Source organism: Gavia stellata, chromosome 2 (assembly GCF_030936135.1).
Source record: "Gavia stellata isolate bGavSte3 chromosome 2, bGavSte3.hap2, whole genome shotgun sequence".
Lineage (NCBI taxonomy): Eukaryota > Metazoa > Chordata > Aves > Gaviiformes > Gaviidae > Gavia > Gavia stellata.
In genome coordinates, this window is record NC_082595.1 from 14,046,937 (window position 1) to 14,071,767 (window position 24,831).

General features: G+C 37.3%; 1 protein-coding gene across 1 annotated transcript in view; it reads right to left on the reverse strand.

The window, feature by feature from the left end:
- THADA (THADA armadillo repeat containing) overlaps window positions 1-24,831 on the reverse strand; it is a 166,465-nt gene that overhangs the window by 98,513 nt on the left and 43,121 nt on the right. Inside the window, exons 26-27 of the mRNA XM_059835931.1 lie at window positions 11,485-11,574; window positions 9,963-10,094 (exon numbers count right to left, since the gene is read on the reverse strand). Coding sequence (XP_059691914.1) covers window positions 9,963-10,094; window positions 11,485-11,574 — 222 coding nt within the window. The remainder of the gene's footprint in view (window positions 1-9,962; window positions 10,095-11,484; window positions 11,575-24,831) is intronic.

Below are 24,831 nucleotides of genomic sequence, written 5' to 3' on the forward strand. Positions count from 1 at the left end.
CAATTTTAAAAACTTATTTCACTGTGGAAACCTGTACTGTAATTAGCCTGAAGACAATTTTTTGTTCTTTAATCTGAAATTAAGAACCAAAAAAACCCCAGAATAATCTGAGATTTGATACAGCATCTCAATATTTACCTGACAAGTAGAAAAACATTCCAAAAGTATCAACAGTTTGACAGAGGTTTTAGAGCTACAATCAACACATGAATGTAGTCCAGACAATGTTTGAACATAACCACGGACAGAAACAGATCAAGTTTAATTTCAGATTATTTATGCAGTACTAAACCTCTAAATTCTTATCTATTTCCTTTAAAGTGAAGTGAATGGTTGCTCAAACTTCTAGTCTCTTTATACATTGCGTTAAGTATTTTATTCTTCCAACTTGGGCAGTTAAGATAAAACCTTATGTTTTCCTAAGGGCAGCGTTTTCCACACAAGCACTTAATGAATCAGAGTAGCTGTAAATACTGCAGGAACTATGTAGGCAAAGTACACAGACTTTTATTTGTGAAAGCTGTCCACAAGCTATGCCAGGAGTTGTTTCTCCATATGTTTCCAAGGGCTTTCTAGGAAGTAATTATAGACATTTCTCTCTTCTTGTCACCAAGACCTAGGTTATCATTAAAAGTGGCCAATTGATACCAAGCTGAATCAACAACAGAAACCTGAATTGCTGTGGTTCAGCCAGCCAACAAACTAAGATTGCTAACGTATAAGCCTATGAAAACTGTTACTAATATTGTGTATAAAATTTAGACCTATGTTCTCTTCAAATGAAGATTTGGTATAGAACATGATGACACAATTTAAATGGCATCTTTTTTCTTGCATTCCCATCAAGAAATCTCAAATAATATCTGCAGGTAGCTAACCTCTAAGGTTTATTTAACTATTTGTTGAAGTCACACAAGATTAGAGCCTCCTTTCATCAGTCTTTGGTTCACAGCATTCTAGAGAAAAAACAGCTGCTCTTAACTCAAGATCATGTAAAAGAAAATTTTTCATTCACAACCATATTTCAACTTTGTTAATCTGCGCAAAGTTACTATGGTGTTTCACAATTGCAGAATAACGGAAAGAAACACACATCACTTACTACCAAAACAGTTAGGAAAAAACACAACAAAAAATGAAGACAAACTACTTTCTGTCTTAGCAACTGTATCATTATTTTGAACTCTGTGAAAGGGAAGTTGAATGCATAAATCAAGTCTCAGCACCTTGTGATAATTTTGAAAGCTTCAGCTGATTGTAAACAAGAATGCAACATGAGCAATTTTCAAAACTTTTATCAGACCCATGAAAACAACCAAAGGATCTGGGTTCTCAAAGACACTCTTCTTTCAGCCATACCACCAAAAGTAGCTAGCCCATTGCCAAAAACCTTCCCTATATTGACTCTTCTCAAACTCAGACTGTTCTTTTGGCTTTTTAAAATATCATTATACATGGTTTTCCTTGACATACCTAACGTCCTCTGCACAGTTAATGCATTATTTCTCTCCATTTTCTTGTTCCTTCCTGCAAATATTTTTGCAGACAAGCTAAATGTTACTGTTTGGCTACTTATCTTGACCAGCAAAGTATCACAGAATCACTACGGTTGGAAAAGACCTGTAAGATCATCAGGTCCAACCATCAACCCAGCACCACCATGCCCATTAAACCATGTCCCGCAATGCCACATCCACACGTTCCTTGAACACCTCCAGGGACGGTGACCCCACCACTTCCCTGGGCAGCCTGTTCCAGTGCTTCACCACTCTCTCAGGAAGGAAATTTCTCCTAATATCCAGCCTAAACCTCCCCTGGCACAACTTGAGGGCATTTCCTCTTCTGTCACTCATCACTTGGGAGAAGAGACCAGCACCCACCTCTCTGCAACCCCCTTTCAGGTAATGGTAGAGAGTGATGAGATCTCCCCTCAGCCTCCTCTTCTCCAGACTGAACAACCCCAGTTCCCTCAGCCGCTCCTCATAAGACTTGTGCTCCAGACCCCTCACCAGCTTCGTCGCCCTTCTCTGGACACGCTCCAGCACCTCCACGTCCTTCTTGTAGTGAGGGGCCCAAAAGTGAACACAGTACTCGAGGTGCGGCCTCACCAGTGCCGAGTACAGGGGCACGATCACCTCCCTACTCCTGCTGGCCACACCATTTCTGATACAGGCCAGGATGCCGTTGGCCTTCTTGGCCACCTGGGCACACTGCTGGCTCATATTCAGCCGGTGTCAACCAACACCCCCAGGTCCTTTTCTGCGGACCTGGGTACTTACTGACTGACTGACTTACTGACTGGCTAATTTTAAGTATGTTAATGAATAATACAATTACTTCACCAATGTGTTGACAGTTGAGCACCCCATATTTTTTACTGGATCGTGTTTCAAATAAGAAGTAGTATATATCAAATCTAAACCAAGGAACCCAGCCATTGGCCCTCTTCAGGAGTGTGCAGTACTGGAGAAAGATACTGTTACTCTCAGTGCTCATGAACGCCTCTCTGCTAGACATCACCCATGAATCTGACAGCTTCCTACAGTTTGTGAGTATTTCCTAAATTGCTTCAGATGATAATCTGCCAGTGAAAAGCAGATCGATGAATACAGTAAAAACTGGAATAAGGAATCAATAATGAATACCTAGGAGTTGCAATCCTTCCCATTAGCACCACTTGAACATGAAAAGAACATTTGCCCACAGTTTAAGAGAAAAGCCTGAGCAATACAGTAAAGAATGTACAAGACGTACAATGATTTTTAGTTGATCAGAAGGTCTTGAACAGCCTACTGCCAATCAAGCACTTCGCAGTCTTCTCTAGCACTACAATTTGAAGTTAATCAAAATGTAAAAAGTGACAAACTCTTTAGCATTTCTTATTTTAAAATGCAAAAAAAAGCCTGAAAACCTCCTTATTAATACTTACGGTGAACCATAAATATTTTTACAGATCAGTACCAATCACTATGCAGTCAGGATTGCACAGAGAATAGATTGTAAATACAAACAGAAGCATTCCAAGCCAGTCCCAACTCACAAGAGAGGAGTTATGCACGGAGTAGTAATGCATTCCTCTCCCTCCCTCCTTCTCCCCCAGCCTTGCAAAACTTCCATCTTAGATGTCAAGCAAGAGATTTAACACTACAAAATACTGTGGTTTAGATTTTTACAATGGATGTTTTAAGGGTGTACATTGCTCTTTTTTCCAAATGCCTATGCCAGCTCATGTATTTTGGGAACCTTGCCTATAATCAAAAGGATACCTGTCTTCGTATTGCAGCCCCATCAGCTTCCCCAGCAATGACAGGGCATTCCAATGGGTCAGAGCCTGCCCCAGTATCACAGGGATTCCAAGTAATAAATTATTGCAGACAGTTATCATACTAAGCACTTATACTGATCAGACATTAGATTAAGAAAAAAAAAGAGACAAAGGAAAAAAACAGAGACTAAAGACTGAGAAGATGTGCTTGTGATATGGAAACCCAGGGAGATGCTTTTATAAACAACTGTAATCAAGAGCAGCTATTTTAATACAACAATGCTGCAATAAACACACATAGTTCTTTTCATCTAATATGAAAAGGCATTCCCACAAAAGCTCTCTGCTTATCAGACCCTGATAAGATTCCCAGTCTTACAGAAATGACAGTTGAAAATGGGCAAGTTTTAACATTAACTCTCCTACTGGTGCCATGCCACACTAAAATAAAGGAAAAAGAGGAGAAAGGCAGAGGAAGCACACTTAGCACAACCATTCCGCTATCTTGTTTGGCCACTTACCAAAGGATACCAGTGTTTAGCCTACTGAAAGTCAGATGGCTGCTTTCAAGTCAGATACAGGATGATGTACTAAACCCACATATGCAATTCTACATGTGTGAAACAAAACAAAAATCAGGGAAACTGCATTTAAACAACTTATATAAACAGCAATTTTAACAAGGTATACATGAATAACTTCAATCAAGCTCTTCCCAAACAAACCGAAGATATCTTGTTATCAGAACACACTCACTCCCCCATCTCTTGTGCTCTTTATACAGTGTAAGGTTTTAAACTTATTTCAAAGTCTCACAGACACTTTTGATTTTACATTTGGATTTTGTTTCTTTATTACTCCATCTTACCCCAGACCCAATTCCCATGAAGCCTACACAAGCTTTGTCACAGGGCTACAACGGAACAGGACCAGGCATCTGATAGACTAGATATAATTTAACATAATTAAACACAACATAGAGCAATAAAAATAATAGGCATAGGTCAACAAAGATTAACTTTTTCAAAAGAGCAACCCCCATGCAAGTAACATTATTGATCAGTGAATATTTAAATTCACACCACCTTCTAGAATATTAATACTACTATACTTGGGTCTTTTTCCTTAAGAAGCAAGCTCTCACAGATGTATAAAATAATAAGACACAACTGTGACTTCTAGAGAGCCCCAGATTTCATGGTCAGGTGCTCCGGTTCCTAAGAAGCTAAAATAAACCTGCATCAATCTCACTTATTTAATACACATTTTTCAAATTGCCTAAAACATAGAACTCAATGATTTGCAACATTAGTACACACCAGTTACAACAGTAAGATCACAATTTTACGCATGCATCTTTAAATAACTAGATTTTTTTGTTCAAAAGCAAAAGATGTGAACTATGGCAATAGTATTTCCCCCTTATCTGTACTGAAGTAAACTGAGCAATGAAGACTGAAAGGAATATGCAAGAATTTGTGAACATAAATGGAAAAAGAATGGGGAGAGAAAAAAAACAGGCAAAAGTGCATCAGAATGACATTTTGCATCTCAGTAGGAAAGCAAAGAACCAGAGACAAATAAGTCAATGGCAAAAGACAGCACAATAACATGAATACATTAAGTGTATCTGGCAATTGAAAACCATATTTGGGGGATACAGCATTATGCAACATCATGAGGTTGCTTCATTACATGGGAAAGATCTTAAACATTTTACTAATCAGAAAACTATTGAAAAAAATTAGTCCTTTGTACTAGGTTCATGCAGAGTGCAACTGAAGGTCTATTTTTAAATTTCCAGCAAATATTTTTAAAGATAGACTGTGATTCACTTTGGCCAATAAAAACTGCAAAACAAAATTAATTATGAGATTAAAATTCAAGTTCATACTTCTATAAGAAATTTGTATTTTGACTAACAACATTTTTAAAATATCTTTCTAAGCTTGCTGGTATCTGACAATACTTAATCTCTGTACAGAACAATTTATGGAATCTATACATTACACAGGGAACCTATTGGACTTCACTGAAAGAGTCTGATCTTTTGTAATAGAAACCCATATTTTGCTTTTAAGTTTTAAGAAAAATATTCTGTAACCTGCATATTAGTCTGGATTGGCATCTGTTCAGATTTTAAAAAGATTTAACTGTAAGTCAACAAAACTTAGTGTATTTACCCATTGAATAAAACCAAGAATACCACATCACATACGTGCACTAAAGACTTGTGGAATTGTGGCCCCTAGGATTTTATTTGCTTTTCCTCCAAAGTTTGAAGGAAATTAGGGCCAACAGGCTGCATCACTTCTTCAAAGGGACAGTCTCACAAATGTAATTCTCTGCTGAGAAACGTGAGAAGGCGAGAGTCACGTAAAGCATCCAAAAAGAGTCCACCAAATCCCTAGGGTAACAGATATTTAAAGAGTCTGGTCTAACCCCTTCAAAAAGCCCAAGAAAACAAAATTTAGCGAAGGAACATTATCCTGGCCCCACAGGCAACTGGCACAGCAGGATGGCAGGCCCCACAGCGCTGTGCAAGGACACAATTCGCAGGAACCTGCTGGGATGCTGCGCCAGTGCTTTTGGAGGGCTCCCGTGCAGCAGGTGGGCATCACCAGCGCCGCAGCACTGCTGTGGGAAAGGGATCACAGAGGCACTCCTGACATCTCGCACCACTTCAGCCAAGTGATTTTTAAGAAATTGACCGAGCTGACTTTGCCAGCAGCCTATTAGGACATTTCACAAAGCCCGTTCTCACAAGCCAGCTGCAAAAGTAGTAACTTCCAAGAAAAAGTGTACCAATAAAAAAAGTCATACCATCTTCAGTTGTTTCCTCTGCCTTTCCAAGACAGGCGATAACTAGATCAATGTAAATCCACGTACCCTCTAGCAGATGCATCCAGCCCACTTAAATAACAGATTTATTCAAGCTTTCCTATCGCAGCTATTACAATAGCATTTGAGCTGCCAGTTTGCTCACAGCTGATGTGGACTTCGCTTCTCCTTCTCTAAGCACTCTTTTAGGAATGAGTTATGGTAACAGGGCAGCTGACAACGCTCCATCCTACAGAAAATTTTTCCTCACTACACACAATTTTGTTTTCCTTGCATCTTAGTGTCTGTCATTAACTAACAGTCACCGTAATTATCCTTGAATATTAATGACAAGCTCACTCGAGTGCAAAAACAAAATAGCACCATATCAGTTCGGGGTGGTGGATGGAGCAGGGCAGGAGGGGGAAGAGAACAGCTGTAAAGGACTAGTGCTTCCCACTGACACCTTCCTGGTCCCTGACTAAAAACAGCATCAGGGAATTGTGGAATTTAGCTCCTCCATTTTACAGAAAGATGCAAGTTACAAAATTCTGCACAACAAAATAGTGTCTATTTCATAACAGTGTTAATTTAATGCAAAGATGTTCACATTTCTATTTAAATTGTCCCCAGACAGTGAGTTTCTTCAGTGACTTGCAACATAATACATCTAGAAGCAACACTGCTTTGAAATCTGTCTATTTGACAGTTTTAAAGCGGGAATTTCTCCAAGAATTAAAAACAGTTTTGTCAAGTGGAAGACAAGGCACACACAACCAAAGAGTTTTGAAAAAGCCTTATATTGTTTGACTTTTTAAAGCTAATTTTTCAGAACTTCTTAAAAGATTGAAAAGTCACACTCCTAAATAGGACTAGACTTCAATTAGTGAAAAGTGTCCAAGTAAATACAGCAATACCTGTTTTACTCCTTCAGAGCATTCAGCCCAGAACATTTAACACTAAACAAACATTCTGTCAATGCCATGGTACGAGAGGAAATAAGGTAACTCAAATTTAGATCATTCTGAAGAGATTACAGGTCTTTGAAAGGGGGAGGGGGAGGCAAAAGGGAGGTTATGTTTTTGTTTCATACTTAAAACATTACCTCCCGATTACCTCCCTTGTTAATCAAAAACATTCTGTACATTCCTTCATCTTAGAAAGTAACCATTAAAGCAGACCTATCTAGCTCTTAAAAAAAGTGAGGTAATAAGTTGTGAATCAAAGTGTTCCCTTCCAAATAAAACATCTGCAAGGGGAAAAAAAACAACTTTTAATAGAACTGCAGATAGGTAATCAAATGCACTAGTTCAACAGGGAGTAACAAGTACGCGCATGGAGATTGAGATTTGTCCTTGTAGCATTTAATGCTACTCATATTGTGCAATTCATCCAGCACGGTCAGTGCAACCACAGTTCTACTCCCACTAGATGGAAAATTCCACTCGGGCTTAAGTGAAACTCTTCAAAACCTCAATTTGAATTCTTCCTGCTAAACCCGGTTTTGTTCAGAGAGCTGCTCATTCGCTTGCAAGCACAGTAAATATTCTGTTCATCCTCTCAGAGCAACAAATGAATGCCTCTTCATTGTGGGTTGAGCCCTGGAAAGAGTCTGAAGATCAGTTACGGGTTATATTCACCCTTCCTCTCTCCCTAGCGCATAAGCAGTATCTTTCCTTGACAGTGGTACAGCAATAGAAATGTAAAAATCTCACAGTAAAAATACGGCAATTAAATGTTATAATTGCATTGGGCTACCATGTAAACATATGTATACGCAGATGTTATCTAATACAATACTACACTAAGCAATTCAAAGGAACAGTTAATATATACAATTTAATGTCTTAATGCACAGGGCCTTTGGCACCAGGCCTTCTCTTTGATACTCTCTAAGTGGTTACTTCACAACAGTCTTCATTACCACCTTTTAAAGAACAACCAAATGAACAGGAAATAATTTTATTTTAGTTCATCTACTCCCGTAGAATGGAAGATAGGAAGGGAAACAGAAGGGAAAATAAGCAACATATTTATCTTACCCACGTAAATCACCCATAGGTATTCCAACTAATGCAGTCAGAGTGAACTGAAAACAATCATGGTGTTCACAGAACAAGGGCATAAGAGCTGTACGCAGAAATACAGCCAGTAAGAGTACACTGAGCTGTATCATAAACACATACATTTCTTCTCCCTGCAGAATCCTTGGTATTGTCCCCTGGCAACCATAAAAAATGCCAATGCTTTGTTAAGTAACCCATCAGAAAATGCATGTCTGTACGCCCACATACAGTTTTCTGTCTGAAATATGTAACAATTTTATTCTAGTCTTATACCTGTATCCACAGCACTTACTGCCAAATTCAATGGAAAAGAAACACAGAAAACATCATCTTTATCTGCCACACTACTCCTCTTTAGGACCACAGTTAAAGGAAGGTAGGTTTAATGATACAGGTCTCTTAAATGTTTCGGGTTCTTCTTTTAAAGATTTTATTTGGTTTTTCTCCCCACACCTTCTGAATGGATTTAAATAACTTCAAGAGAATAAGCTAATTAAATGTGAAGAGTTATTTTGCTGGTGTATGTACCTTGCTGAAAGTGGTCATAATACAAAGACAAAACCCAAAAGCTGTAACCAAAAGCTTATCAAAAGTTAATCTGTTACCGATATCAGAAACTATGCTGAAACACTGTATTAAAAAATAAAAATAATAAATAAGCATTCTCCAGTGTATTAACAAAGGCATAAAAACAGAGCTAATCAATGATGTAACCAACAAATACAGTTTTAAACATTTCCCCAAAAAGCATTTAAGATTCAAATACAGCAGAAAATGTTTTTAATTATTAAATGTTTTTAATTAATTATTAAATGTTTTTAATTATTAAATACAGTGCATTCAAAAACTCTTAGTACAGGTTTTTTCCTTTAAGAAAAAATGCTAATTTATTATTTATTCTTGAAAATTAAAAAAAATCGTTAAGAAGCAAGAGATACATCACATCTGCTGTGAAGAATAAGCAGACAGAGCTATTACTACTTTCTAACATAAACAGTAGTTTAAAATAAAAATTGGAAGATCTTAGGATAACAACAACTTTATCTTGTTTCACTACTAAAGGAGCAAAATTAAGTATGGAACTTGCTTACCCTATTGCTCTCAAACTTGCACACAGATAGCAAGACTTCCTCTCAAATACTGATTATGCTCATTTCTCCTCACCCACCAAGCCCTGTTCCCTTATCAAGCTCCCCATCCCACACCAGTAGCATATAGAATAGCAAAAATATCTCCTGAATATCTTGATGTAACCACCATATAAATGAAAGTTACACTGTATAAAAAACTTGAAAAGTCATCTTAGAAATATGTTAGATATAGGATATATCCGTATCTTTACCTTGCTATATATGTATATATTTTTTTATATATATGGATATGGAGAGAGAGATATATATACACACACATCTACAAATCTATATATTAATCATTACATTTATGTGTAATGAACAATCATTCTGCAGCAGTGAAAAACCCATCAGAAGTTCATACAGCAAATCTTGCTTTGCTAAAGTTAGTCAAGCTCATCAGTTCTCATCTACTTTCTCTCTTGCAGCAATCATGCTGTACAGCATTTGCAGATGAAGATTTACAAACAAGTCATACAACGGCTTACATGAGCTGAAATTCTTTCTAATCCCCCAAAACAAGCATTAATAATATAGGGAAGTCCAACCAATGAATATCAGTTTTTCCTTTAAGAATTCTAGCTGAAGAGAAGTTTAAAAAGGCATTTTATAAAAAAAAAAATCCAAAGATTCAAGAAAGAACTCCCATCACATGAAAAAACACCACAAAAATCACATTACCTTATAATAAATGGGACAAACGGTGCCATGCTGAGTGCCGAGTAAGTGCCATCCATTGGAGATGGATACAGCCTTCCCAGGATTAAAAGCAAAAGGAACAGGTTTGGATGGATTTTCAACTCTTCAGCTTCACTAAATAAAAAAGTGATAAGCATTTGATGAAAAAAGCATCCTCCTTCATGCTACTCGAGACTCTTCCACAATACCATTCTGCATTTCTGGTTCAAGGACGTATGTTAGGCTGATCAATGCAAGAAAGTGCAACCCTGGTGGGATCAAACATGGCATCCAGTTCTCCTCTGGCACCACTGGGGACCCCTGTACGAAGACACTGAAGGCTGCGCTGCCTTCACTTTCCTACATTATCTCAAGCTTCCTTTATTCCTAATAACGGTGAGCTGCCTTCGCTTTTAAATATTAAAAACCAGCACAGATAATGTTACTCTAAGAACTGAAAAACTGAGAAAGCTGACTTACAAAAAGATGTTTAAAAAGTCTTTTTTTCCGTTTGGAAGGAACTCTGTATTTAGTAAATAGCAGGCTTTATTAAAGAATAGTTCTTGCCATTGACACCAAGTGGCTACTGTTCATACTATAAAAACAATTAGAAATACAAGTCAAAATCAACACTTCTTGATTTAGTTAATGATTAATAAATAACAAGATACAAGCCTTAATCTGCATTGAAAAAAAACATTCAAGGCCAACATTTCAGGCAGCAGCTTTCAATCTTTTTCAGTTTAAAGACTTCCCAAAATTTTCCAGTGATGACACTGTCACCTTTCAAAATGTCAGGTAAAGCAGACTGCTGCACGGAATATATACACCCTCTTTTCTTAGACCAGAGACTGCAAAACATGCGACAACTGGTTAAACTCCTACTCCCAAGTATCCAACTCAGGTCCATTAAACAGACAGCTGAACCTCACCCGTAAATCAGCTGCTGAACTTCCACAGTTTATACCATAGCATTTCAAGAAAAAACAAAGCCAGCACTGGTTTACTTTAAAAGTTCATGAACCTGGGGGTAACAGCATCAGTGTCATCCCAAACGGTATCATCTGCATTGATCAAGTTGGAGCTCTCAGCCACCATTTGTGGACTCCTTAGAAAGAGGTCAAGGACCTTCCCCAGAGTCAGTGTGTCACAGGCTGGAAAGTGTTCATTTAGGGTTATATGAGGCCTGTGACCCTGTATCACTTAAACATGTTACGAAGTCTCATTGTTAAACATGAGATAGTCAAACACCCAGTTTCTGTCTTTCCCTGAAAAATACATGTTCTTTACCATCTGATCCTAGGAACGCAGCAACTAGTAATTACTCAACAGTAGTTCATACTCCCAAGATTTACTGCAATGTGCAGAAGTTATAGGAAAAAAGCCTTAGCCAAAGACACTAGCAGAACTATATCATTTCAAGCAGCATCAATGAAAAGAACAGCATTAGGGTATATGTGACACAACTCAGTTTAACCTTTTCATTGCACTTTATATTTCAAAGCTTTCTCAGACACCGTCTCACCTGTTCAAAGTATTGGTTACAACCTCCAACTGCTTGAGAAGGAAAGGATAAAGGCTTGGAAATCGAGAGAAGAACTCCCTTCCTGTCATTCTGCAGAAGGGTACAAAGAAGAGTTACAATTAGCATTCTGCAGTAATTCGCTGCACTCAAAATACCAGTTTACTTGTTTGATTTCTGATGCTACAGTAACATCAGAGAGAGAAAACCCACGCACACATGATGAACTCCTTTCAAACAAGGCACAATGTTTTCATTAAAAATGATGATACAGTGTAGTTTACACAAGTTAAGTAACTCTGTCTGTATGTGTGCATACTAACACTTTGTCAGCTAAACTGGTCAGGCCTTTTTGGGAAAAAAGGATCTTAGCTCCTTAATCACACTAAAAAGAAAAGATACAGCAGCTTAAATTCTGGCACCATTTTAACAACATTCTAGTTGAACAAGAGAAGACTACGCTTGCTTTAGTACAGCTCATGTACTAAATAGCTAATAGAATATATTTACTAGACACGTACTAACAGATGCTCATATTTTATGACACTGAAAAGCATCTCAGAATAGTAACGCACAGAAGGTCTGTAAAACGCAGTGGCAGAAGCGTCTGACCTTCCATTAGCCCTCTTTACACAGCGCTGCTTCCAGCACATGGCAGTGGTGGCATTTCCAGGCCATGTTTTCATTTGTGTAGATGGAGCAACCACATTCAAAACAGAGCAACGTACCAATATGTATTGAACTCATCCCTACCCAGAATTAGTAAGGCAGCATAGTTCAAGCCACAACAGCAAATCAATCCAAGCTAAAAAGAGGTAAAGTAGACATCTTCTGTATTTGTTTGTATTATAATCTTTTGATCAGATGAAGTGTGGCTTCATGGTTTATAAGAAACCATTTAGCATTATCTAAGCAAGAACCTCTTAAATGTTACAGTGGGAAGGTTCTAATTAGACATATATGCTGTGCAGATAAAACAGACTTCCTTTAAAAATAAATAAATAAAAGGCCATCCATTTAGAAGAAGAAAGCCAACTGCAGAGTTTGCTTGCCACATGATCAACCAAGATAAATAAGTACATGTTAGCATGACTCCAATGCAAAGCTTCCAATAAGAAAACAGATTGAGGTCTAGAAAAATAACATGATGAGGCGGCAAGATTGAATGTGCGTGAAAATAAGCATACAAAAAAAAAAATCACGCAAGAGTACATCAGCACATGGCATGCAGCAGCACAGCTTCTTCCAGCACTCAGCTAAGATAACATGCCTTAGCCACAGAATAAACACAGCAAAACCAGATCACTAGATGGAAACAAACGTTCAGAGAGGTACAGGAAGCTTTCTGTAGGCACATAAGAACAGTACAGTGAATTGCCGTAACTAAAAGCATAACCAAGGATTCTCCAGTAGCTGTTTTATCTACAAGAGATTTCAGTTAAAAAATTCAGATGGAAGTATTTGAACTGTGAATGAATATAAATTGAAGCACTAATGAGGATGGTTTAAAAACATCAATACTGATAATCACTGATTATTTAAGCAGAAAACACCCATGTAATTTCTTCTAACAGCTTCTTCAAAACAACTTTAATTTTTTTCACATACATTATGTAGCAAACTGAAGATGCAAAGCCAGAGACAGCACAAAACGTAAGATCTAAGTAAGTGTATCAAGTCAAACAGCCTATCTTACTGAGTCTTCATACGTAAAACATTAAGAACTCTGTATTTAAAAAAAAAAAAAAAAAAATCAAAAAAGCTGTGACATCTCCACCCCTTGTGCCACAGAGCGCATCAAGCAAAAGCAGAATTGGGGTTAAGGTTTCTATGGAATGGATGGCCACTGGTTAGAGGCTTGAGAGGACTGTATGCAAGTACCATCTCATGCAACGACTATTTTTAATGGACCCATTTTTAATGTATTAAAAATTCAGTAGCCAAGTTTGAATCAGTATAAAATAATGGCACTGAGTATCCTTGCACAGCCTTGAAATTCTTTGTAATTAGTGTGGTTTCGTGAATCTTTTTGACAGGGGAAGAAAATGATAACTACTGAAGTGGGTAACTTACATAACCTCCCACTTGGTTTACTGCTCCACAGGTTACATGAGAGAAGGCAGTCTAATCAAAACCATTAATCAGCAGTATCTGCAGAAAAGATGCCCAAAGGCACTTTCAGAAAAAAGAGACACAACTGTCTGAGCAGACTGGTTGTCGAGGGATGATTTTAAAGGGCCTCCAGTTCAGAAAGGAAAGAAGCAAGATTAAACATTAGCAGAAGTGCTGCAAAATGAAAAGGCATTCTCAAAAATACAGAGCACTGATTTAAGTGTGAATCCACTACCTGGGGATGTCAAGACAGGGAGATGTGCAACTGGAGAATGAGCAGAAAGCAAAACAGCTAGACAGAGTAGAACATGGAGGTATTTAGTTGTTTCATTTTTGATTACTGACTATGCTTGTTGCTCCTGGAAACGTGTACACATTATTAGGCACACACAAGTATTTACGTACAGTAACTGAAATGGTTCTGCTTTTCAAAAATGTTCATGACACTAAGCCACATATTTTCTATTAATTTCATCAAAAACTGTACTGCTTTGAAAAATGAATACCAACACTTTCAAGATTTGGCTCATGCATGTCAGTGATATAAACAGACTCATGCATGTGCATACACATACAAAGATGAGTTAGGCTTTGTAATTAATAAGCTATCCATATCTTTAAAAGAAGATAAGTCCTTGACATACCTATAAAGGAATATATCAACTAAATGTGGACTAAAACAATCCAAAAATCACTGCTAACAGTTTTCATGGAACAAACTTTTTCTTCCTTTTCTAATATATCCGGCAAGGAATGACAGGTTTAAATTAAAAATATAGATAACTATCTTTCCATTAGTCACTGACACAGTTCAAACACAGATTTTTGGCAATGTAGCTACGATAATTAAACCCTTAAACCAACATTTTGCAGATCACAGGATTTTACATCTACTCACCCTAAAACACGTTTGTAAGAAAAGTAAGTGGGAAGAGCCTGAAGACTCCTTTTTTTTCCCCATGTCCATCTGAAATGATTTTTATATTGCTTCAGAGCTCATCTTCAAAAGTATGTTCAACCACAGGGTCTGTAATAGTATTTTCTTTTTTGCTGTTAGTAACCCAAATTTCACAATCCAGAATTTCAAATGGGATTACTGAGACCTAAACAATGAACTAGTGGAAGGTTATTTACTGAAATAGGAAGTATGGTAATGAAACGGAAAAGTTATCAGTGGGCTGATGATGCTCAAAATAAAATCCCTCTCCCCAATGTAAAATGTCATTTAAGTATATAATCAAAATGATGCTTAATGTCAAAAGGTTGAGAGATAAACTAATGGAAGCACTCATATCCTCCTAAGTTCACCTGTAAAAATAATTTGTAAAACGATATACATGCAGAATACTGTGGTACATAAGTAGGGAGATGCAATATTTACACCTCAAATACTTTGCAGTTTAACAATGTTAATGTTTTGTCATATGCAAGCAATTCTGCAGAAAAGCCAGACGACTAAATTAGAGTACAACCCATTCACAAAAGGTTCCATTTTGATGGCTAGAGACAACAGTCAGGTTTAGCACTTTCCACAAGAAAGACTGATGAAGAGTGTCTATGTAGAAAGGGAGACTTAGATGAGATTCTTTCCCTTTTTCACCCAGGTTTCCCACCTGAAGAGATGTTCCATTAACAAGAAAACAATCATACAGAGGCATCTTCTGTACCATGCCATACAGAATCAAGCTACGACCACCACTCCTAACTATTCTCTGCATGCCCTTGAGTCAAACAAACTCTTTCCCACTTTTGACTGCTCCAGAGTCTATTTAAGAGGGAAAGAAGGTTGTGATGACAGCAAGAAAGGTATTTCACAGAATACAGAGTTCATATAAATCGGCAAGAAGTTACTCTGAAGGCATGTGATGCTACAAAGGACAGAATTTAATTCCTAGCAGTAAGCATTTGGAAGACAACAATGAATCACAGCTAAGTTACCAAAAATCAACAACTAGTTGTAGTAGTAAAAATTGAAAAAAAAAAAAGACGTAAGTGAAAGCAGACTGTAAATCTATAAAACTTTAAGGAAAAGCATATTTTAAGCATGAACAAGAATATAGTTTACAATGTTGATACTGCTTCTTTAGGAAACATGCAAAAAATAGTTTTACTTTTCTCTGAAATAACCTAAAACAAAACCCCTTATTATAATCTTGCTTGTCAGTAGTTCTTCCATTTACTTAGCACTGGTTCTTTGGCTCCATCACTTTTCAGAGTAGAACCTGGGGTGGCTTAAAATAAGCTAAAGATCATGTACTTAAAAGTTTTCATATCATCTGCTTTGCTTGTGAAGACATTCAGTATCATCAAACTTCCAGAACCAAATTCATAAACGTTGCTGAAAACTGACATCTCTGGCCATTATATATTATGTTTGTCTGAGTAGCAATTTGATGCTGCATAATACAAGGGTTAGTATCTATATTTACATAACTAGCGTCTTTCTAAATAAACATCCCCTCTTCACGCATAGTGGGTGTGTGAATTATTTATCCACATTTAAAAAATACATTTAAGAATAAACCCATTGATGTTGCAGTGTTCTTTTTTAAGCTGTGCTGTACACTTAAGAGAATACTCTAGGAGATTAAAATTCTGCTGTGACACTGGGGCATATGTATCATTTTACTGCGACATGTGTCAAAGATTACCTGCTTCTGTTCTTTCATTTATTTTTCAGAATTGAAGGCTTTATAACCTTGTATGCTGCTTTTAGTAATTGACATAAAGAACATTTGCAGTAAATATGTTCATATTTGAGTATAGCATAGGTGAGATTTAGAGACGATTGTTTTGAGGGCAGCAAGGGTCTCTGGTGCTCTTCTTGAACATAAATATTGCTAACCTTTCAGATCGGCTGACAAACGCATGGTCAGATCTGTGACAGGTTAAAAATAAGGATCTTATTTTTAAAAAGGAAAAATAGAACTGGAATGTGAAACAAACAATATGGGCAGACACATTTAGAGATATCAAGATCAAGAATGTAGTTTTCATGAAATGACGTTGAATACTCTTAATTTTCTCCCGTAAAATCTACTCTTGCTATACCAATCCTTACACTGGAATCATTAACCATAATACATCAGGTGATCCTTTATGTTAAAGAGCCATAATGCAGATACAGAATCCAATTTACTCCTTGCACTGCAAGGACAATTGCTGCTGAAATAATTTAAAACCAGGACTGAATCTGGCATAACTGACATTCAAAATGACAGATTTATAAAGATAATCCATGTTTTACGTATTTCCTTCTTTTGCCTTCATTAAACTAGGAAAAATACCACAGTGCAGCTTAACTAGACTAACTTAACTAGACTAGTTTTTAATTGTCCATTTTGACATTCATGTTCTTTCCCTGACTCTTATCACTTGTTAAGTAGCTAGATCCTGTCTCAAAATATATGAAGTTTATTTCCCTATTAACAAAGAATGAATTTTTTGCTCCTTAAATAGCACTAAAGAATATGACAGTCAGCAGCATTTCATGACAGGACAACTAACAGTATTAAAAGGTACAGAAAACAGAAATTATCCTAACTGCAGGGGAAGCAAAACTCAAAGAATTTACCACATTCAACTCAAAGGATAATTTCTTATCTTGGATTTTAGAACATAGCAAGACTGCATAATATTATACAATTAGGGAAGCAAATACGTAACATTTTAAATTATTCAAAACTGATGGTAGGGAGAATGATTCAGAAAACTACAGACCTTTATTCTGGCCTCAAGAATATACAGAAATTTAGGGAAAAATAAGCTTGAAAAAGAGAACAGTTACAGATAAGGGAATAAGACAAAATGAAGTGCAATGTGCAAAACTGTTCGCAACTAGATTGTGCCAACCTAACCCATACCTTATCCAAGAACAGTAAAAATATTTCTACACAAAGGAAATAAAACAGTTCTAGTCACACAAGTCTCCTGAATGTTATCTGCAATTTTTTTACTCAAAATTTGCTTCAAAGTAAAAAGCAGGGCAGCTCCAGTTCTCATATGCTTCCTTCACAGCTAAAAAACCCATAGGCTTTCTGTGAGACACAGAAAACAGCAGGAAGCAGACAACATCCTGCAATGTAGTCTGAGGGAACATCTACATGAGGTCCACAGTGAAACTACAGTTTTGGTTTAACAGATTAAACTCTACTGTAATCTCTACGAGTGACAGTAAAATATATGACACACTGCAATTAGGGCATGCTATTGGATAAAATTGGTAAGTTAGAGAAGGAACAGGACTTAAAAAAGACCCAAAAATAACATGTTTCAAGTCAGTTATTGGTGGACCTAATCTATTGTTGGGACTAATAATATTATTAGCTTAATTGAAGACCACAGTAAAAGAGTTAGGAGTGTGCCAAAGAAAATCCATTGATGAAACAAAAGTTATGAGGCATTGTCTGTAGAGAGGGAACATTAAAACACTATGAAACAAAGCTGGGTCTCTTGAGGATCCGAGAAGGACATGAAATTAATAGCAGATAAAAAGATTGCATGTATCAGGACTAATTAAAAGATGTGTTACAACTTAGGAGCTCATCAGCTGGAAACAGCAAAAGGACCCAAGCATATTCATTGGTACCTTGGATCCCTCACCAAGAGGACAAAGACAAGGGGCAAATATGATTCTGCAACACATCAACCCTGATACAGTCAGTACAGACCAGGAAGTACTAATGCCATTCTCCAACAATCAGGTAGGACATAAGCTGGAATAAATCACAGCTAACTTCCAGCTAAGAGAGATGCTTAAAAAAAGCTGCTCACTTGACCAAGGGAATAGAAAGCAAATTTGCTGAGAGGAGATTTAAGAACCTCAACTTGTTTCGCCTGGCAAAATTAACACAGATGGGATATATGACTGGCATCCACAAATACCTCAAGGGAAGCATCAGGAGGAAAAATAATTATTTAAAACAAAGGACAATGCTGGCATAAGAACAAATGAGTATTAAATGGCCATGAATAAATATACATTGCAAGTTAAGTTTCTAATGATCAAAGCAGCAAGATTCTTGAGTTTTACTCAGTAAGGTGGCATTCAGGGAGTCTTCCTGCAGAAGTAGTGGGAAAAAGCAAACTGTTTTTAAGATGCAACTTGATCAGTTTATAAAGGGAACAGCATAGCAAGCTTGTTTATGAAAAGAACTGCGTCAGTGTACCAGGAGGACCCTTACTACCATGTGCTCCTGTGATTTTGTGTCATGCTGATCTGCATGGAAATTCCAACCTTCTTGAAGTTAAACACATGCAGTTCAACTGGTGCTGAACTGTTGCTAATAAGAATTATATAAAGATTAGCAACTGGTAGTTTGCAAATCTCACCCTTGATGTCATCAGACTAAGACTATATGCAAGCAGATTCCAAAATGCACACTGGATGACCATGGAAAAATGTACAGGAACTTCCTTTCAGAAGTTCCAGGCACTCAGTGATCACCCTTAAAAACTTGCTTGTATTTCACTCCTTTTTAAACAAAATTTAAGTCTGCAGTGTGTTTCTGAAAGGGTGAACAGTTGGCTCACACCTTCTTAAAAAAACCAGAAACTTCCAAAAGAATTGCAGGTTTCACTTGACTTGAGAAGAGGAGAAGAATCTTAAATTTATCCTAAGATGACCCCATTATGGTCAGCTCAGGGAGGTAATCTGCCAATTCCAGGGCAAGCGCCATACCTGGAGAGTGTACACGCTACTGAAAGGCTCCAAACTTGCCAGGTTTCAGAGCTTCACATCCATAAAGAAGTAACTGACAGAGAAACAAACCTGAAGAAACCTGTCCATAAATGCACAGAGAATCCAAGAGTCTGGTGAGCATTCAAATAGATGAAACTCAAACAGATTTGTGGCAACTGATAAAACAATTCTCATAATTTTAAAATAATTCTTGGAATCTGTTCTTTCTTACTTCTCAGGGAAAGCAGTTAAGCTACATTTTTATTAAGGCAGAAAACTTTAAAATGGACTAGAAAATGCTGTACTCGTCCTACAGGTTCAGCTTCACTCAGCTTTCTCATTTGGAAGCTGAGAGAGTACAGCTTGGATAAACAAAGCATTTGGGCTGGACCACCAGGCCCAAAGGGTATCAATGGTTCAGTGTTTGGTTGTTGGCTGGTAACCGGCAGAATACTCTACAGGACAATTCTGGGGCCCCTACATCCCTCAAAATTTTTATCAACAACTTGGTTGATGAGATAGAAAGCACCTTCTGCATATCTGTGGACAACACTGAATTAGGGGGAGTGGATGAAACACCAAACAGTAGAAGTCTAGACAGACCTTGAGAAACTTGAGGCTTGGGCCAACAGAAACCTTATGCAGTTCAACAAGGAGAAACACAAAATTTTGCACCTGGGCTGAATAATCCTGAGCATCAGCACAGGCTGAAAACCAACTGGCTCGGTAACAGCCCCACAGGAAAGAACCTGGGGGTTACAGTGGATGTCAAGCTCAGTATGAGCCAATGGCACGTCTTCGCTGCAAACAGGGCAAACCACATACTGGAATATGTTTATTAGGATGAATATGGCAGCAGATCAAGGGAAGTTATTACCCTCCTCCACTCGGCGCAGTGAGGCTGTACATGGAATCCTCCATCCAGTTTTCGGTTGCCAGGTTCAGAAAATATTTGAAGAAACAGGAGAGGGTCCAGTACACAGCTGCTCAGATGGACAGAGCCTAGAGTACATGCCTTATGAGAAGAAGCTGAAGGAGTCAGGTTTGTTCTGTTTGACAAAGAGGAGGTCCAGGGAAGATTCAACAGCAGCCTACAACCACTTGAAGGAATCAAAGATTAGAGAGCTAAACTTCTTGCAGTAGTTGCAGATGGTATAGAAAGGACCAATGGTCACAAATCATAGCTCAGGAGTTTTAAATTGGGCAACAGGAAAAAAGGGGAAAGAAGCATTGGAACATATTACTCAGAGTGGTTTTGAAATCTCCATCCTTGGACATTTTTAACTCATCCAAAGCGATGGCTGACCTGATCTAGTGTTGCAAACAGTCATGTGCTTTGAAAGGGAATCAAGGAAATGGGATCAAGAGATCCCCTTACAGTTTTTATGATTCCACTTAGCTACCTCCCACTCCAGCACCATGGTTTTAACTCTGTCTTCTTAACAGATCAGTGTTTTTCTTGTCTTCCTGTATTTGTTGGCCATCACTATCTACTGCAATTGCGGTGAACAATAGCTCCTGCTAAGAACAACAAAATCCTTGAGATTTACCTGTTTTTTAGTAAATTAGTAACTTAGTCTTCAGCTCAGCACAAAGTATTACTTTTGCCACAACATACACTAGCATTTAAAATACTAGCTTGATGTGAAATAAAAATAACCACTTAAAATTTTAATTCAGAAATAGTGTATATTTATGAAAGCTCTTGATTAGCAGTCCCTCTGGATGACAACCAGAGAATCATCACCATTCTTAGTAAGAGACAGAGACAATAGAAACAGGCAAGTTCCTTTAGAAATAAAGATTATATATACATTAAGAGTTCATTTCAGATAATTTTGTTTTAAAGAACATACCTAAGAGTTAAATTCCTGAAATCACATCCTATCTCAGGACTTATGACAAGCTGCTTTCAAACAAACATTTCGTATGCATAAGAGAATTTTAGCACTCCCATAGAAGACAAAATGGCCATGTAATTTCAGGGGGAGGCTTGAAAAGCCACAATGAAGCCTGGAAAAAACAACTGTAAAAACCTGGTGCAACACATCAGCTAATAAGCCCATGAGCAAAGATATAAAAGATTACTGCATACTTGTTTTTCTAGACCTAACATGATACAGGACACCTCTTCAGTGACAAGAAGGGAAAACTTTTCTATAACCACATCAAGTTAGTTACAAAAAACAATTCAGATTTCGTTTTTACCCCACAAGAAATGAAAAACACTATGAAGGGGAAAGAAGAATCATTATAAAGCTGTGGGGTTTGCACCTTCAATAAAGATGTGGTGACTTTGCACCTCCAATAAATCTAACATTTGTTTTGTTAGGAATCAGAAAATACTTAAATTGCAGAACAGTAAGCAAAACAGTTTAAGTTCAATGACTTGAAAAAACATTCTTTTATGCTACACAGCCCTAAAATAAATACTTAAAAGGAACTAAAAATATGCCACTATATCTTGGTTTTCATTTTCCTTCAGATAGAAGTGCTAGAATAAACATTCTTACTAGTTTACATTGCTGTGTTTTTATGAGGTTAATAACTGAACTGTCAATCAAGGCCTGTATAAATATAGTAGTTAAATACCTTCTGCTTTAGAAGCACTTTTATTTACAAGAGAGCTAGCCAAGATTTCCAAAGGACTGCATGGTCTGGTTTGCTTTGATCTCTTTTAAGTACAAGTTTCTTTATACCTCTTGTTTTGCTATTTATTATATCCTTTGTGTAGTCAGGTATGGAAAGAGCACCTGCATAGAATAAATACTTCAGGAAAAGTGTGACTTAAAGGAATAATTATGCAACTCACAGTTCACTAAAACAACTTGTGAAGCCCTTTTCCAAGAGCACTTTTGTTGCTATACTAGCAAGAGAAGTAAGCATACAATGGGTTCAGATTAAAAATAGGGGAACATCACTTAAACCCAACATCACAGATACAACCTGGTACCTGTATCAACACATTAATCAAACGTGTCTGTATATATGCATGTATATGTAACTATATACAAAACATAGTTTAAAAGATAAATTTTACATAATACAAAAAGTAATTCTTTTTAACAAACTTTTTTAGGAAGTTGAACTGCGTATATGCATGAGTGTGCACGTGTGTGTGTACATACACACACATATAGATACATATCTCAATTTTATTTATTTCTAGAAAGTACCCAAGAACTCTGTTCAACCACTGCTTATGTATCTTTAGTATCTTGCCACAAATTTAGCATTGTGAATTTTACCTCCAAACAACGGACACACTTTCTGTCTGGGAATATTCTGTGAAGAGTAACTGCTTTTTACTTAGTATGGTGAAGTGAATAAGGGATGTGTACATTATGCATGGAACAAAACAGAATAATTATATAAATTTGTATTAATTAAAACTTTTATCGCTGCTGCAGAACTAAATTATCTACTCATGTGGTTAGGTTTACAGTAATTTTTGTTTCATTGAATGCATTTTACTCACTCGGTAGAAACAAACATTAACATTATGCCCCTAATTTATTTAAAACAGCTGAACGGACTGAAGTTACCTCAGGCCAGCACATATATTTTTAGGATGTTTCACTTTGGGTAAACGTTCATTCAGGTCACTCTACCATATTCATCTTCCTATTTTTTGGCTCTGACTTAAGACAGCTTGTTACGAACATCCTCCCTGTTCAGGAGAGCACAGATACACATTTGCACACCAGTGCTTTAAGCGTGTGTTTAGGCCCACAAGAATTGACTGGGGTTTATGTGGGTTAAAGTTTTTCTGACTCTGTATATACAAAATAAAATCTTGAAGTAAAAATGGTTCTGTAGATCTTAGGCATTTCAGATACACATATTGTGTTCCTGAAATCAGCAGAAATCATATGGACACAGACCATCTTCAACCTCAAGGAGAACAGTCCATACTTTCTACTACAGGGGATTTTAGATAGTTTTATATAAGACTTGTAAAACAATCAAAATAATTGAAGTAGTAACACAGAGGGAAACATATCTTTAGGAGCTTGTTTTCAATTTGTGTCTGTTTCTGCACAAAGCTTTCATAAATTTTACCTTCATTTTACAAGTTAATAGCACCTTCTCATCATTATTCCTATTATAAAGGCACTTAGGAAGCCTGTTCAAAATTATGTTTAAACAAGGATATTGTTATTGAACTACTAATCAGTAAAAGCCATAACAGTTATCTGAGTCAGCCTGAACTTTTGCATGTTTTCTTGAGACAGTTCTGAGATTAAGTATTCTAAATCTGTCAAAGTCAATTAAAAAAAAAGAGCCAGAGCATTAAAAACAAAAAAGTTGAGCAAAATAAATGTGGCCTATTTTTGGCAGACAGAAGGGGGAGTGATTTCTTTTTAACAAAAACAACCCCCTCACAAGACAATGTACTGCAGCAATTCCTTAATAACTACTTCGCAACCATTCACGAGAACAACTAAGTTGGCACGGAGGGAACAGGCTCCGTGGTACAAAAGGAGCTAGGGGAAAAGGACCAGAGGCATTTAAATGGCTGTCATCTCATGAAACCTCACTGTCACTGACCCAGTGTTTCAGCTGAAAAGCTGCACAGACCAAGGTTGCCAGAGAAAATCCACTAGGGAATCACTAACAAGATCCAAGATAAAGCAATCCCAACCCTTCCCTCTGCAGCATGCAGTCCAAGAGGTACAGAGCTCAGAGGCCAGTTTTGTGAATCCTGCCATACTTGTGTTTCCCTGCTAGAGCCAGCACAAGAGGCTTAGCACTCTGCTGCCTCACTGCTGCCCTTCCTGCAGACCCATTGCTGCGGTCAGCATCCTCTCACACATAGCTGAACCTCAACTGGCACACAGGGCTTCTGCCAGTCGTGTGTCTCCAAGTCAGCACGGAACATTTATGGGCTAGAGTTAACCTGAGTATCACCTCTAGTGAAACTCTCCGAAGGGCTATCCGATTTTACGACACTGATGCGCCATTACAGCTTGACCACATTAATGCCACCGAAGTTTCTTTCATCTTATCCCAAAATAGTACTGGCCACTCCTCTGTGGGCAACACAGACCCCTCTCAGAAATCAGTATGAGCCCAGTATGATGCACTGAAAATGTCTGATAAAGTTGCTGTTAAGACTGACAAAACATCATTGACAAAGGGCAGATTTTTCATCTGTTAAGTTAGAAATATTGGAAGTGTAAGCCTGCCAGATGTGGAACATTCAACAAGAATCATGTACTTATGATATATTATCGTATTTTATGTATTTTAAGCTACAACTCCAGAGTGGCTTAGTGAAAAGGAAGACAATACCAGCTTAATTTAATTTAGAGAATATTATTAAAAGAGTGGTTTGCATTAGAACATTCATTTTACAGTATCTTCCTCTAACCCTTCACAGTATAAAATGCAATTATTTTTGGTCTTAAAAACCTTAGTATTCATACAAAACCTTAATGTTAAAGTATATGTCAATTTAGGAGAAAAAAATCAACTTAGCATTTTTAAAAGTTAATTTGGTTTTACTCAGTGACTTTCAAGCGTGCAAGCAACCACTTACTGAGAGGTACTGAACA